This window comes from Phoca vitulina, unplaced genomic scaffold (assembly GCF_004348235.1).
Source record: "Phoca vitulina isolate PV1807 unplaced genomic scaffold, GSC_HSeal_1.0 scaffold6, whole genome shotgun sequence".
Taxonomy (NCBI): Eukaryota; Metazoa; Chordata; class Mammalia; order Carnivora; family Phocidae; genus Phoca; species Phoca vitulina.
Window position 1 is genome coordinate 72,942,828 of NW_022589709.1, and position 16,325 is coordinate 72,959,152.

A 16,325-nucleotide genomic window follows, 5' to 3' on the forward strand; every position below is an offset into this window, starting at 1 on the left:
AGGTGGGCAGAACTGGGCCCTGCTTGCAGAAGCCAGCGAGCAGGGCCGGTCTTCAGGCAGAAATGCTCCCTCAGCCCCTGCAGGGTGTTCCCACCTTGGTGGGATATGATGCCAGAGGTCGTCCTGCCCCTCCTCCCACTCACCCCTTATCTGGTTATACAGAAGAGATTTTTCTAGATAGACTCCTTTTTTTTTTAATATCCACAGTCCAAGGACTATATCAAAATTTTCCAGGCATCTTTTTTTCAGACCCTAAAGCAGAAGCAGACACCTTTACACATTCTAAGAAAAGTCTTTTTCATATATATATATATATATATATATATATATATATATATATGTATTCCAAACCACTGGAATTTTTTTTCCACAAACTCACTGTTTTTTTTTTCTTCTCCATTTTTCTCTAATGTTTTACGGAGCCCAGCTTGGGGCTACATTTTAATTATAAATGCCACTGACATAAAACAACCTCACTGAGTTCTGAATGAGGCTGACCTCACTTTGGGTAAACACAGCAAAGGACGGGAAGTCTCCGACCCAGAATAAACTCGGCACGTAATCTTTTTTGGCCTCTCTTTGGAGAGCAGAGGTGGAAAGCAGGCTTCAAGGCCACAGACGTGCTACCAAAGCAGAACCTCCCTCTGCACTCATTTGTCCCCTGAACGCACCAGTTGTAATCTTATCTTTAAAAATTTCTAGGGTAGGAGAGGAAGACGCGAGGATGGCTTGGGGCTCGGAACCATGGTGCAGTGCCCCAAAGCTCACTTCATCTTGGCAGTGGTAGGCTCGTAACACCTTTCCCTTCTTTCTATCCTTGGAAAGTAAGAATCATGTATCTTCCTGTGAATAAAAGTACTGCTAAGAGCTAAAGGAAGGTACTGCGGAGAAGAGAAAACCAGGGATATAGACATAGTTCTGCAGAAAAACAGGCACACTGCCTAGTTAGGGGCTGGCATGTCCACCCAAAAGCTCTGGGTTCACCTTGATGTACGTTCCTCCCAGTAAAAAGCCCCGTGAAGGGGTCCAAACTATAAGCCCAGGGCAGGGAGGAGTACGATCCACAAAGGTGGAAATTACGTTGCAGTATTTCGACATTTAGTTTTGATAAATGGGCCATTCCTAAACCAGCACACCCTTCTGCGTTTCCTAGTAAAGAAGCAGGGCTCTGGATGCCACTGGGCACATGATGGTCACAAATCCACCAAGCAAACACTTACAACCTGTGTATAAAAAATGTAGCCCATTTTTTATACTGCTTTGTAAATTTGACTTTCTCTAAGAAGCTTATGTCTATCTAGAGTAACTTTAAAAAAATTTGCTGGTGAGGGGCAGAGAAGAGGCCCGGCCGGGGGCAGAGAAGGCAGGAGCCCCAGACAGTGGCAGAGCCTCTGTGCCTGTGCAGGCCGTGGGGGCTGGGAGAACTGGGGACCACAAGAAGGCAATTAAAAAATAAATAAATAAAATAAAACAACAAATTAAAAAAAAATTTTTTTAATTAAAAATTGCTTCCATTTCTCCTGCTAAGTCAAAAGTGGAACAACAAGTACTCTACGGACTAAATGACTTGTCTCATTTTTCAAAAAGTACTTGCCCTTTCATCCTGGGGATGTGACAGAGCCAAGGACCTTCCTGTCACAGACAGCAAGTCCTAAATTCCCTGCCCGGGATGAAGAAAAGCTGTTCCTTCCCGTTTGCTCAGGTGTTAGTTAACCTGGTGGAAGGTGCTGGAAAAGGAAACTGAGCAGAGAATGGGGAGGCCCTAGTGCCCCCTCACCCCTGTCCTGCCTCATCAGCTTTCCTGGCTCCCTGTCACCCCCCAAGAAGGCTCACCTTTATGGATACCTAGGTTTGGGTCTACACGGGGCCTGGGTCAAGCCTGAGCTGGGTCGTAGGGCATCAGGGGGGAGTCAGGAGCAAGCAACGGGAGGCTTGGCCAGCTCTGAGTGTTTGCCCATTGACTAAGAGCAGAGCCTTATACATCAGCTACGGCCCCGAAAAGGAGAAGTCCATGGTCAACAGCAGCCCCATCACCCAGACTGAACCAGGGTCACCCGGCGGCTGGGTTTGCCCTGGAATTGTGCTTTTAACAAAATGAAGAGCTGGGACAAAGGGGAAGTTCCTCCCACTGCCCTCCCCAACTCGGCCCTTCACCTCATCCTCCCCAGAGCAGCAACTGGTATGAATTTGGTCTGAATCTAAGGCACATTTTCCCATTTTACTCCCTATATATTCATGACCTATGCACACTATTTTGTGTTTTATACAGAATTTCATCAAGGATTTACTACATTCTTTTGCAATTTGCTTTTTTTCACCCTACATTATTTTCTGCTTTTCTTTGAAAGATAAAAAATATATATATATATATTTTCTACCTAATACATATGTGTATCTACCAATAGCATCTAGTACATATGAAATAGAGAGCTTCTGCTGTAGCCATTGCACTTGTGTTTGCTTGTAGCTGAAAAATGAGTGGAGTTTCTCTAGTGGGTGTCTTTATCATTACAGGGTCTGAGCCCCCTCGGCTCCCGGGGCGGGGTCCCTGGGTGGCACGGGGCACGAGTCTCTGCACGCCACAGATGGGCAGGGAATGTGTGCTGACTGAGCAGTTTCCAGGCCGTTGGGTGTTGCTCTGAGAGGGAGGAGCTGTTGCTGGGCCAGGCTGGGTGGCTACCCCTCCCCTTTCTGAGCCCCCTTTCTCACACACACTCCTTCTCGCTCCTCCTGGGCAGCAGCTGCCGGAGCCTGTAGGTTGAGAAGACTGGAATGGAGTCACTCGAGGGAGCCAGACACCTCGTTGGTTCCACAAGCAGCCCTAGCTGGGTGTTACTCCTTCCTGCCAGGCCTGCTCGCAGAGGATATATGTTTAGGAAACTTAGCCAGAAAGAAATCCAGTGAAAATGAGCTATGAAACTTGGACATCCTGGAGAAATAATATTTACAGAGGAAACTCTTGAGACGAACTCTCACCAGTGCAACAACCCTGGCGTTGGGGCTCATGGCTGAGGACTGAGTCCTGTGCCAAGCAGCTCCGGCTCATGTGTAACTCCGTGAGGCCTTCACGTGGCCAGCATGGGAGTCCATAGTCCACAGAGGGCGAACTCAACTCTACCTGCCCACCCCCCACCCCCGAGACTAGGGAAGGCAGAGAACAGAAATGAGCTAGGAAATGAAAAGCTTTCTAAAAACGTTCCTTGCTGATAATGATGTGTCAGTGTAGGTCCATCAGTTGTAACAAATGTAACACCGTGATGGGGGTGTTGGTAATGGGGGGCTACACACGTGTGACAGCAGGGGATATACGGGAAATCACTGTATCTTCCCTTCATTTTTGCTGTGATCCTAACATGGCTCAAAAATACAGTCTATTTAAAAAAAAGCATCCTTGATTACACAAAAGGACCTGTCCTTTGGGATTTCTGCAGCACCTATAATGTGTTTGAATAAATACCCACATAATGGGTGGGTAGGTGGAAAAAAGTCCCAGGCAACCGACCTGGGGCTACAAACGGGATCCTGGATGACTATCCGTCATCTGTACATCTTGTCTGACCTTGAACACAAGGGGGTGCGAGAAAAGAGAATTTGGCTGGATTTGGATCCATCTTTCCCATCACTGGAGCCCAAGGTGTTGTATGAAAGAGAAGAAACACAGGGTACTTGCAATACTCAGGTCTGGGCTCTGGTCACGATGTGACTCCTGATTATAAGTATAATGTTGGGTAAAACATTTTGTCAGCAAGCTTCAGTCTCCCTCCCTACAGGACAAAGCCACTGCCACCTTCCTCCAGACAATGCTGGGAGAAGCAATGAAGTCACCGTAGCTCCGTGGAAATGACAGTGACAGTCCTGGGCCCTCACCATGCATTAAATCATTTAATCCTCAAAACAATTCCATGAAGCAGGTACTATCATCATGCATAAGGCAACAGAGCTAAATAACTTGCCCAATGATCACACAGCTAATACACAGCCAAGCCAGAATTTGAATTCATGTAGTTTGATTCTGGAACCCACACTCTAATTTTATACTGTTTATACCAGGATAGAAACTAGCACGATGCCTGGCATGTTTAGGTGATCCATACACAGTCCCTTCCCTTGGTCTCTCTTAAACATACAGGATTATGCTGAGAAACTGGCAGGAAAATGTATGTAAAACTTCTCTGAAAACCATAAGATCCAATGAAAACACAAAGCACTAAAAAACCCCAATTTTACTGAGATATCATTCATATACCGTAGAATTAACCCGCTTATGGTGTACAAGTCAATGGTTTGTTGTTTGTTTGTTTTTTTTTAAGATTTTATTTATTTATTTGACAGAGAGATAGTGAGAGCAGGAACACAAGCAGGGGGAGTGGGAGAGGGAGAAGCAGGCTTCCCCGCCAAGCAGGGAGCCCGATGTGGGGCTCGATCCCAGGATCAAGCTCAGCTCAGGCTGAGCTGAAGGCAGACGCTTAATGACTGAGCCACCCAGGCGCCCCCAGTGGTTTTTCTTAATTCACAGAGTTGTGACTATCTCCACAATCAATTTTAGGACATTTTCATCTCCTGCAAAAGAAACCCTGTACCTCTCAACCAGAATTTCCCCTTTGCTCTCCCCACCCTTGTCCTCAGCCCCTGGCTACCACTAATCTATGTCCTGTCTCTATGGGTCTGTCCATTCTGGACATTTCATTTAATAGAACCATACAATATGTGGTCCTTTGTAACCGGCTTCTTTCACTGAGCACGTTTTCAAGGCTCATCCATGTTGCAGCACGTAGGAGTACTCCGTTCCTTTTTATGGCCAAACAATATTCTGTTGGTGCAGCACTGCTGTGAAAGGTATTTACTTAGATGTTAGAGCTGGGAAAAACTTTAGAGACTGAATGCAAAGCCTTCCCATGTTACTGATAAAGAGCCTGTGGCCTCGAGGTTAAGGAGCCTCGCCAAGGTCACCCAGCAGGCTGGTGGAAGTGCCCGGAAAGCTCTCAACTCGGTCCCTCTTACTTCGTTCCACAAAGCATTACTGGAAACATAATTCAAAGTGCACAGCTTATTGATGATGGACAGCAGGATCATCTCTGCAAATATTGGCCTAACATCATCCATCTGACAAATCTATCTTGGCTGAACTGGTGGGCAAGACACGGTGTGAGGTGCTGCAGACCTACGGGCAACAGGACAGAGACGATCCCTGTTCCTTCCCTGGGTACACATTCTCCTGGGGAGGCAGGAATAAAGGAGCAAATCCCTAAAGGACAAAAACAATTGCTCGCCGTATACAGTGCCACAGAGAAAACAAAGGACTGAGAAGGCGGACAATGGCGGGGACTCAGGTGGCATTGGCAGGGGCAAGGTTGTATAGAGACAGTTGTGGGGGCCTTGAGTGGGAAAGGCCTCTCTGAGGAGGAGACATTTAGGCTGGCGCCTGGAGGAGGAGAAGGACCAACTGTGTCAACATCAAGGGTTAGAAGGTGCCAGACAAAGCGTCAAGCGTGGGAGGTGGGAGAGAGCTTGATGTGCTGGGGGAGTTAAGTGCGTGGGGCAGGGTGAGTGGGCGAGCAAGTGGTGTGGTGTGAGGCTAGAGCAGAGGCCCAGATCACCATGGAGGCCCTCTGGCCTGTTCTCTCATGACTACCCTCTCCGACTAACCCAAGTCAGGAGGACCCGTGGGAAAGGAGATCAGTGGCTTCCGGTTTCCTTCCTGTGAATTAGATAAACTCCACTGACCACAGGAAGCTAGAGGAGACCCTAGTCTCTGTAGTGAACACTTCCAAGGACAAGAAAACTGCATCTTCAGTAAGGGAAACTATGTATCACTCTCGGGATGAATCAGAAGATAAGGAAAACAGAGGGAAATGAGAAAAAACAGACATATTAATAAGGAAGCGGTTAAATGATCATGGTGTAGCCACATAGTAGAACACGGTGCAGCTGGTAAAAAGAATGAGGTTAACTCTTTCAGTGCTGCACTGGCAAGATCTCCAGTTGGTTGTTAAGTTTGTGTTAAAAAAAAAAAAAAAGGCAGAGGGGCGCTTGGGTGGCTCAGTCGTTAAGCGTCTGCCTTCAGCTCAGGTCATGATCCCAGGGTCCTGGGATCGAGCCCCACATCGAGCCCCACATCGGGCTCCATGCTCCACAGGAAGCCTGCTTCTCCCTCTCTCACTCCCATTGCTTGTGTTCCCTCTCTCACTGTGTCTGTCTCTGTCAAATAAATAAATAAAATCTTTAAAAAAAAAAAAAAGGCAGGAGGGATAACATGTATTTGCCCAGTTGCACAAGGGAGGCTGGGGGACAGAGGCAATAGAAGGGAGACTCTGTCTCCTCTTAACACGGTTTCCAAGTTCGAAACAGGTGAATGTATTTCCTATTCAAAAAAATTGAATAAAGCAGGAAAACAAAGAAAAGGCAATGAGGGGTCTCCAGCTGCCAGCCAGAGTCCGGTGTTCCTTCCAGCCCACCCTGCCCCTCAGCCTCTGACTAAGCTGACCCTTAGGGAGGTCAGCTTGTGCTCCCGGAGAACGGGGTGCTCACTGGTCCTCAGTTAGATTTTTCACTCCTAGTCATCACGATGGTTGTGATGACTAGTCTAGTGACCAAAGAAATCATCCAGAGAGCCCAGAATTAGTTTTGCTTCTCAAATGTGAGCCATTAAAGGATCTCCCCCTTTAGAGCCACCAGGGGGAGAATGAACAAATGAAGAATTATTGAGTGGCTGTCGTACTCCAGGTAGTGGTCCCGCAGTGGGCAAGCCTCCTTAGGGTTATTAATCAGTGTAAATGGGGAGTCTAACTCAGAGGAACTCAGCTCCTTGCCCTCAACCTCATAGTTTCCCAACCGCAGCACTATTGACCTTCTGGGCTGAATAATTCCTTGTTGTGGGGGCCACCCTGAGCATTGCAGAATGTGTCACAGCATCCCTGGCCTCGACGTACCATCCTCACTGCAGCTAACACAGCCCAAAATGTCTCCAGATGTGGTCAGATGTCGCCTGGAGAACAACAGCACCCCAGGGTGAGAACCACTGTTCCCATCCCTGCATTTCCAGACAACTGCTTTGTCTTCCCATTGAGAAGCTGGGGTTCCCCTCTGCCTCTGTCTCAGCTGGGCTGTCGCAGAGCCTGGCAGTTGACTGAACTTCATGGTGGGAGAGTTCCCCGAGTTTCAGATGCACTAATCAATCCAACTTCCTGGGAACCTCTCTGTCTGGGAAAATAACGCTATCGGATTTTTTTAAATAACAATCTAGGGGCGCCTGGGTGACTCAGTCGTTAAGCGTCTGCCTTCGGCTCGGGTCATGATCCCGGGGTCCTGGGATTGAGCCCCGCATTGGGCTCCCTGCTCAGTGGGAAGCCCGCTTCTCCCTCTCCCACTCCCCCTGCTTGTGTTCCCTCTCTCGCTGTGTCTCTCTCTGTCAAATAAATAAATAAAATCTTAAAAAAAAAAAAAACAATCTATCCATGAGAAGCTCCCATGGCGGAACAGGCTGGGGCCCTAAAAAGGCACCCCCAAAGCAGGTTGCTAATGAAAGCAAAACGCACTCAGGCTGGCCAGCTGCCCACCCTGCAGCACCTAGGAGAGCGAATGTCACTCGCTCCCTCCCGTGGTTACTTCCCTGCCAGGAGGGGACAGAGACAGGAAGTGCGTGAGGGGTCATTCTGTAACCAACAGGGGGATGGAGGCCACGCCCACCAGCATCTCTCCTTCTCTCAAGAACATCACTCCCAAAGGGCAGCTTTCTTTGGAGGGCAAAGAAAAAGGAACTGTATTTCTATGTTTTGATTAATTTGAGTCTCATCCTTGAGGGCACTGAGAAATGAATGAGCAGAATTTTCCATGGCTAACTGTCCTGGCCGCCAGGCCCTATCGGCAAAGGTTTAGTGTTTATTTACTTTTGCTCGTGTTATTTTTGTTTCAGTTCAGCTGCAGCTCAGTGCGGAAAGCGTGGGGGAGGTGTATATAAAGAGTACCGAGACTGGCCAGTACTTGGCCATGGACACCGATGGGCTTTTGTACGGCTCAGTAAGTATGAGGCTGACATGCTTCCAGACACGGCCAAGGTTTGAGGTTTCCAGAAATCGTGTTACACTGAGTGATGCAAACTATAAAGCAACAATTAGTCTCTGTTTGTTATTTTTTCCAGCAGGATTCCCACCCTCTACCGTGCCTTATTTTAGGCGCAGGCATGAAAGACTTTCTTGTGGTGCTCTCTCAAAATACTCGAACGTATTATCACCTAGACACAGAGGAGATATTGATTGAAATTTTAGTAACTCCTCAGTCAATCATTTCAGAATACCTACTTCCACTTCATTCATTCATTCCAAAAATGTTTCTCCAGCACCACTGCATGCTGTGTGTTCTCTACGCTTTTCACAAAAATTATAGAGCCTAGACTCTAGCATGTGACTCATCACCCAGTAAACCTTCAGCAAGTGCCTCCTGTGTCTAAGTACTGAAGGGATGTGGCGATGAATGAGCTACATCCCTGTCTGAGCGTTTGCTCAGGAGCTAAAAATCCTCCACATCTTTTGCACCATCCCTCCTCTGGGTAATGCTTTACACAGGTTTGACTCAGTATATATTGGTCTTTGTGAAAAAAGAATGGAAACACACAGTGTGATTTTTGCCCCTATTGGTATCTCTGGTAGAAGATTTAAATGGAAAGAGAACTAAAGCCAATGGACCCAAGTTTTGAAACGATTTCTGAATCTCAGTGATCCTTTCTCTATATCCTAACAATTGATCATTGAGGCTTGGCCAAACTCCTTTCTTCCCTTTTATGAAGATGTCTACAAAAAGGCAGCTAGTAGGGGGTTTTGGTCGGAAGCCCCCTTTAACTTACATCAAATTGCCAAGGGGCATGGGCACAGAAAACTGCCTCTTAAAGCTGTCACTTCAGCCAGGGTTCAGGATGTGAGCACAGTTTGGTCTTTCAGGCCGCCTGCTAAGGGTCAGGAGATGAGACTGTCAGAGTAATGAGCAGCCTCCTGTAGGCTATTTGCTGAAATATGGATTAAATGGGACAATTTTAAAGGGTTTGGAGCTAGGTAGTGACTGCTACATAGGAAGTAGATTTTTTTTTAAGGTGGTTCTTCTACTTGGTAATAAAATCAATCAACCAATCAATCACTGAATCTCAGACTCAAAACTGAATCTCAATTCTCTGCAACTTTGGCAAGTTACTCACCTCCTCTGAGCCTTGTCTAAAATGAAGATAGTAATTGATGGTGACTACCACATATAGGGGTTAAGAGGGGTCAAAGAGACAATGCACAGAACCCACCCACCAATGTTGCTGACACATGGGAGGTACCCCATCAGTGAGAGTTATAACAAATAATAAGTTTATAAATCCCTTCTCCTCATTATTTCATAGGTTACATTTTTAGTTTATGGCTTTTCCTCTTTTAAATCAGTTTTGATATTTAATATAATCTTCTTTTACTTGTATAAAAATATTGAGGGAGAACCCCCAAATCCAATTTCCTCTGGGCTCCCACCGTAGTCCTGCCCATCACTGTACTTCACCTGAAATATTCAGAGGGTAATCTTAATATATTATGCCTAATAATCTATATATTTCTCCACTAATAATGACAAGTTCTAAAATATCTCAGAGCTCTGCCTCACACTCTTAACCAGTTTTAGGTATTAATCCACCCTGCTACAAATTTTTATGTCTGTAGAAAGGACATATTATTTTAAAAAATAAGTTTGAAAGGCTATATATCAAAACATTAATATATGTATCTCTAGGGGTGGTAAGTGGCTAATTTTACAATATGTGAATGCCTGTCTTATCCAAATTTTCTACAGGAGGCATATGTCACCTATTTAGTGGGGGGAAAAAAAGTGTGCTAAATATAAAAAAAGAGAGTAATTTTTAAAATAGTCATGAATCAACTGTTAATCTGCAGGCCCTTGGCATTGCACCAAGTGCATCACAACTCCTGACAAATCCTGGTTGAGGGACAGACGGAGCTCCTCTGATGCGGCCCTGCTGACTCAGCCTGTGACTCAGCCGCTCTGTGTGTGTCAACTGCCCTAGTGTAACAGAGACATCAGGGGAGGGACGTGGCCATCCTCACCTGCGTCACAGAACGCAGGCCTGACGCCCACTGAGGGGTGCCATGGGGGTCCCTCCCTGCAGGGAAGCGGGTAACCCACACACGTCCACAACTGCCTACCTCCTCCCACACCCAAAAACGTGCATCAACCGCTAACGTCTGGATAAGTTCCTTTAGGGGCAGCAGCTGCCCAATTAAATATTAGTTGTCTCCCATCTTATTCTAAAAGGATCCAAAGTGTCTCACCCAGATGTCATTGCATGAGACTACAAATGAATAAGAAGCAGGAAACGTCTTGTTCTGTAGTTCCTTACTAATCAAACGTGCCCACAAATAAAGAATAATGAACAAGATCGGAAACCACCAGGAAGGGCATCACCCACTCCTGTGGGTGAAGAGATAACGTTAAGATCACGTGACTTGGAACTGGAGCAAAATCAATATACAGCATACGTATTTTATATCCAAATATAATAAATGTATTCTAAAATCCTGATGAATAGGAAGTTCAAATGCCTGGGATTCTTCCCACTTTCTAACAGATGAACTCCAAATAAAACAGTAATCGTTGGTAGATATTTTTAAAGTAACTGCACTATTGAATATGTCGTAGTGATCTTTCCAGCTTAATAAACTGGCAACTGCACTGGATTCCACTGTATGGATGTGCCCCTAGCCACTTAACCAATCACCTTTCCATGAAGATGTAGGTTACTTCGAATGTGTTCCCATTATACCCAGTACTTCAAAGACCATCCTCGAAAATACCGTTTTACACTTGCTCAACTATCTCCCTAAGGCTCAATTCCTACAAATGAAATTGCTGGGTCAAAGGTAAGACATATTGCCAAACTACCCTCAGAAAATTGCTACCAATTTATCTCACCAACAGTGCACAAAAGTGCCTATTTCCTATGCTCTCACAATACTAAGCATTGCAAATTTTTTTTGTTCTTTTCAGATATTACAGCCAACCTGTTAAATTGGTTTTAACTTGCATTTTCTTGTGAGATTGAAGGTTTTCATAGGTTTATCCCCCCCTCCTTTTTTTTTAAAGCAGAGATAGCATGCCATTTTGCTAACATCATCAGCCTCTATCCGTATGGCCTTATCTATGTCCCTCTGTGTTTACATACGTAAAGATGGGAGGAAGTATGTTCATCACTGTTAACAGTTGCCTATATCTGGGTGGGTGGCTTTGGGGTGGTTTTTAAATTTTTTTTCTTTTTTTAAAGTAAAGTTGTGATTTTTTAAAAGTGCAATTCTTTAAAAAAAAATACAGTGCAATTCTTTGTATAAGTAGGTCTTTTTATACATAGGAAAAAATAAAGCTATGTTCACTTTTTAACAATTTTAAGTTCCAGGATAATGTTTAATGCTTAGGATACATTTTGTACAAGTGTTTATATCCCTAACAATGCTAAGGTAAAAATGCTGATATTGTTAGTGAAAGTCACCAGGATATAAAATAATATTAGTAGGTTTTCATTTATTTTTCAATCCAAACTTAAAAACCCTCACCACATCATGGTTTGGTTTTACCGATTTTGGCCTTTTTTCAGGGTCATGTCCATGTGCCAGGCCTTTACAGAGACAAAAGGCTCAGCCCTGCCCTTGATGTGCTACGTGGTCGTTCGGGATCTTCCCAGCTGGGAACTCTAGGGTCCTGAGGACAGCAGATGGAAGGGAGCTTGCAAAAACAGTAAATGAATTTGAAGGCTCACTAGGTGCTGGGTTCTGTTCTAAGTCATTACCATTACCATTACCCTCAGAGACAGGTCCCATTATGATCTCAATTTTCCTGAAAAACAAACTGAAGGACAAAAGGGCCTCAGTAAACTCTCCCAAGGTCACATGGCTAGTAAACAGAGAAACCTCACTGAAAACCAATCACTAATAATTCTACCCTCTTTCGGTCTTATCTTTTTAGCAGACACCAAATGAGGAATGTTTGTTCTTGGAAAGGCTGGAGGAAAACCATTACAACACCTACACCTCCAAGAAGCACGCCGAAAAGAATTGGTTTGTTGGTCTCAAAAAGAACGGAAGCTGCAAACGCGGTCCTCGGACTCACTATGGCCAGAAAGCAATCCTGTTTCTCCCCCTGCCAGTCTCCTCTGATTAAAGAAATCTCTTCTGGGTGCCGACCACTTCAGAGGAGGCTGAGGGGTCCTCACCCAGTTGACCCCAGATTGTTCCCTTGACCTTGGCTGCACTAACCCCCGGCCCACAGAGCCTGAATTTGTAAGCAGTGCACTTCTAAATGCCCAATTCACTTTTTTTTGCAGAGCCTCTTACCCCAGCACAGTTTGGAACAGAGGGATCAAATTGCTTCTAGGGGCCAACAGGCTGGTCAGTCTGGGTGTGTGGCATGTCCAGTTGCCTCCGGGCACCTGCTGTAGGCTAAGCCTCTCAATGCAAAGGTGTGGCCAAATGAAGTGTGTTCAGGGGGCTGCCACGTGAGTCATCAGTAACTGCATACAGTTCCCTCTACTGAGTAAACTCTGTCTGTGATTCCCCCAAACATCTGGCATGATGCCCTTTTGTCCTTTCAATTCCCCACATGTATTAGCAGAGAAGCTTATGGCTAGGTTAGGGGAAGGTAGTGTTCCAGGGGTAGAAACTGGGAGGAAGAAATCAACCTCCCACCCCACCCCACCCCCCAAGAAGAGAAGGGACTAAAATGGCAAGGGGAGATTGGGTTCTGATGGACAGCTCACAAGGATGGGCTCTCAATGCAGAATAAACAAAGGATGGGAGGCTTAGCCGCAAGAAAGGATAAATGCATAGCTTCAGAAGTCCTTAGGATGCCTCGACTTTCCCAAGATGATTAGGCAGCAGGAAGCCCCAGGATGATGTCTAATGGGCAGCATCAGAAGTGGGCTCTTGGATAAAAGCAAAAACATCCAATGTTGGTAAATTCATTTGGGTCTGGGGTGTGGGAGTGCTGAGAAAGAAAGGAAACGTGGGCTGAGGGGACGGCTTTCCTTGAAAGAGGTAGATTCCAGAAGTGAGGAGGAAAGAGAAAACAGAGGATCTGGGGTCCCAGGCAGTGCTTACAAATCACAAGCGGATCGGGTTCGAGTGTAGATTCTGGTGCAGTGGGTCTGGAGTGCGGTCTGTGTATTTCTAACATGCCCCGGGTGCCGCAGGTGCTGCTGCCCTCCCCCCGCCCCAATTTAAGTAGCAAAGTCCTGACGAATGCAGTACAAAGGAAGGTGGCTCAAGCCCCCTGATCCTCTCTCGCCTCACCCCTAGAAACGTACACACCACGAATCTTCCCGAGCGTTCAGGCACCATCCGCAGCAGTGATGCTGGTGTGAAGGAACAAGGACTTAAGGCGCTTTGGCCCAGTGCCTATAAAATACCCATTTAGAAGATATACAAAAGCATACTTCAAAAATGTTAAACCCTCACCAACAGCTTTTCTCAAGAGACCATTTGTGTTACGATTACTTGTATAAATATGCTTCCTGCTTAAAGTAAACTTGACCCAAGTGGCTAGCAAATTAGAAACACCATTCATCTCTGACATATGATACTGTTGCCATGTAAAGGCCCTTAATAAGCCATTTACATTTACTGTGAGACTGTATGTTTTAATCACATTTAAAAATATAGAGCTCAAAGGCAGTTAACTGATTAGCATTCAGCCGCTGAGAATAATAATAGGCTATGATGTATAAGCTCTTCAATTATCTACTACTTATACTATATTTACCTATAAAAAGAGATTGTACTTCATTTTCCATTGTGCTATTACAAATTTTCCTTTGAAAGTACGGACTCTGAAGCAAAGATATGATAACTGTGGATAAAAACTGTTGAGAATATCAGCTCATGGTATAAGGAACTGACATGACTAATTGAAAAATAATTCCTTACTAATTGAGTTGTCATGTTTACAATGGGGAAAAAAAGACAATTTGTGAAAGTTCAAAGCAACGGTACAACTGAGGAACTGAACTAAGTTCACACTATGGTTGATAATATCATTCTGCATTTGTGCAGAAAAATGATTTCAGAACTTTTTGTTTTTTGTAACTTGGATAAGACAATGCTATTTCATTTTAGTAAATGCTTACAGGCAAGTTGGGGATCGTGCAGTGTGGTTTAACATCTCCTTACTCTGAAGATCTGGCAGAAAAGGGTACCCAGAGAGGAAATCTAAGATATTTATAATGATCCATAATTTTTAGCGTATGAATCAAATTCAAATATAACACTGGCCAAGAAAAATTAACTGTTGCTAACAGATGAGACGGAAGTCTGTGGTTTCAGAGATCCAAAGCAGTTAGAAGAAACACTACCGTGGCCTCCACGGCCTCCGCCTGATTATTCATGCATTCATTCGTGAATATTTATTTAGTGCCTACTGTCTGCCAGGCACTGTCCTGGGTACCAGGGCCCCCGGAAACCTTGTCTGTCTGGTTCGCTGCTGTATTCTCTCCCAGGGCATTATATTTATAGAAAGATGTTGTGGATTCATTTATTTCAGTCAAGTAAAAACGGAGACTGTGTAGGTTCCTGCTGAATAAACAGCAAGTCCCAGAAACCCAGATTCTGGAAGAATTAGCAACACCCAGTGTAAGAAAATCTATCAAGGTGTCAGAGGACATGGCAAGGTAAACCTAGTATTTTCAACCGTAGAACCATGTCCGCTTCAGGGGGACCTCTTTCAAATTGGGAAAAGAGCCTGTCAGATCTTGTAAGAGGGGCGTAGTGGGCAGATCCCCCGCCATCGGGAACATGCTCTAGTTCCTTAAACGTGGAGCGTTCCTGTTGTGCTCTCTCCCTTCCTTGAGTAAGTCATGCAGCCATCTGCTTGTCACATGCCTCTCGTTTGGATTCATTTTCAGGCCAACTGTTAAGAATTGCCTGACATTCTGTACAAAGCATCAGGAGCATTTATGCTTTTTGTTTTCAATTTATTGTTTTCAACGCGGAGGTGGAGGTGGTTAGTGATCTGTTTCCTTGGAAGGGATGATAGTTAGAGCCTCCTCTGGCCAACAGTGGGTACTTATCGAGAACTGACTAGAGCATCAAGTGTTCCTGAAGATAAAGGTCCTTGCTTTGTATCAGAAGCAACGGAGCCCAACTGCTCGGCCTCGGGGAACATACTGCCTAAAGCAACCGAGCCCACAGGCTGTGAAGCAGACCTCTGATGAAGAAGACATCTGTCATTTTACATCAGTGTCTCCCCCCCCCCCTTTTTTCTTTGGCACCTTACAAGTATTAATAAATGTTCCACTAAAAGGTGACAATGTGTCTCTGAGTTTTAGAACATCACAGGTCTCATCTTCCTGTGGAAGGTCTTCCCCTGGTACCTAGCAGGTGTGGCTGCTTTGTTTTCTAGATATAGCTTGTCACCGGATAGGATACCTTAAAGGCCGAGAGGAAAAGTTAAGGTAGAAACATTTTTTCATTTTGTTTGGAAACCTAAGGCAATATTACTGTTTTTCTAGGGATCCATCAGGGAAGTATATTCAAAGGGATTTGCTCCCTGAAGAGCCAAGTATCATAACGAATTCAACTGATACTTTTTTCTTCATGGTATAAATTATGAAAATTTATGCTACTATCATACAGTTGACCAGCTTGTGCTTAGGCAAACATATATACTGTGACCTGAAAAAAAAATTTAAGGACTTACAACTTTAGGTCAATGGCAAAAGGTGCATCTCTTGCATCTCAAGTGCCTTAATGAAGAGTAATAGGTTTGCCCATCAGATTTTCTGAAATTACTATCATAGTAAGCAACATCTCCTTAAATAAACTTCTCAATCTTAGTACTTTATCTTATTTTATTTATTTTTTGAGAGAGAGACAGGGCATGAACAGGGGAAAGGGCAGAGCGAGAGGGAGAGAAACAAGCAGACTCACCACTGAGCAAGGAGCCCTACAAGGGGGCTCCATCCCAGGACCCCTAGATCATGACCTGAACTGAAGTCAGACTCTTAACCGACTGAACCACCGAGGTGCCCCTTAATCTTAGGACTTTTTTTTCTTAGGAGAAAGCATACCACTGCCTAGACCTCGTGGCAGAATCAGATCACACACACAAACAGTCACACATACACACATACACACACACACAGGCTCTCACACACATACACTCACACAAGCACGTGTACTTATTAATACTGGTTGGGCCGTGTTTGTCCACTCTACCAATTACACACCACAATCAATCCCTCCTTTTCCTTTCAAAGTCACCTAACCCAGTACTTTCCTACCTTTGAGCTTGATCCACAGTAAGAA

At 45.0% G+C, this 16,325-nt stretch overlaps 1 protein-coding gene across 5 annotated transcripts in view; it reads left to right on the top strand.

Annotated features, from left to right (window-relative positions):
* FGF1 (fibroblast growth factor 1) overlaps positions 1 to 15,857 on the top strand; it is a 94,216-nt gene extending 78,359 nt beyond the window's left edge. For 3 of the 5 annotated variants that reach the window (XM_032404467.1, XM_032404468.1, XM_032404469.1), the window contains 2 exons: positions 7,913 to 8,016; positions 11,995 to 15,857. In XM_032404467.1, coding sequence (XP_032260358.1) covers positions 7,913 to 8,016; positions 11,995 to 12,189 — 299 coding nt within the window. In that variant the 3' untranslated portion in view covers positions 12,190 to 15,857. The remainder of the gene's footprint in view (positions 1 to 7,912; positions 8,017 to 11,994) is intronic. The other 2 variants (XM_032404470.1, XM_032404471.1) reach the window with 2 other exon arrangements.
* Positions 15,858 to 16,325: the final 468 nt, after the last annotated feature.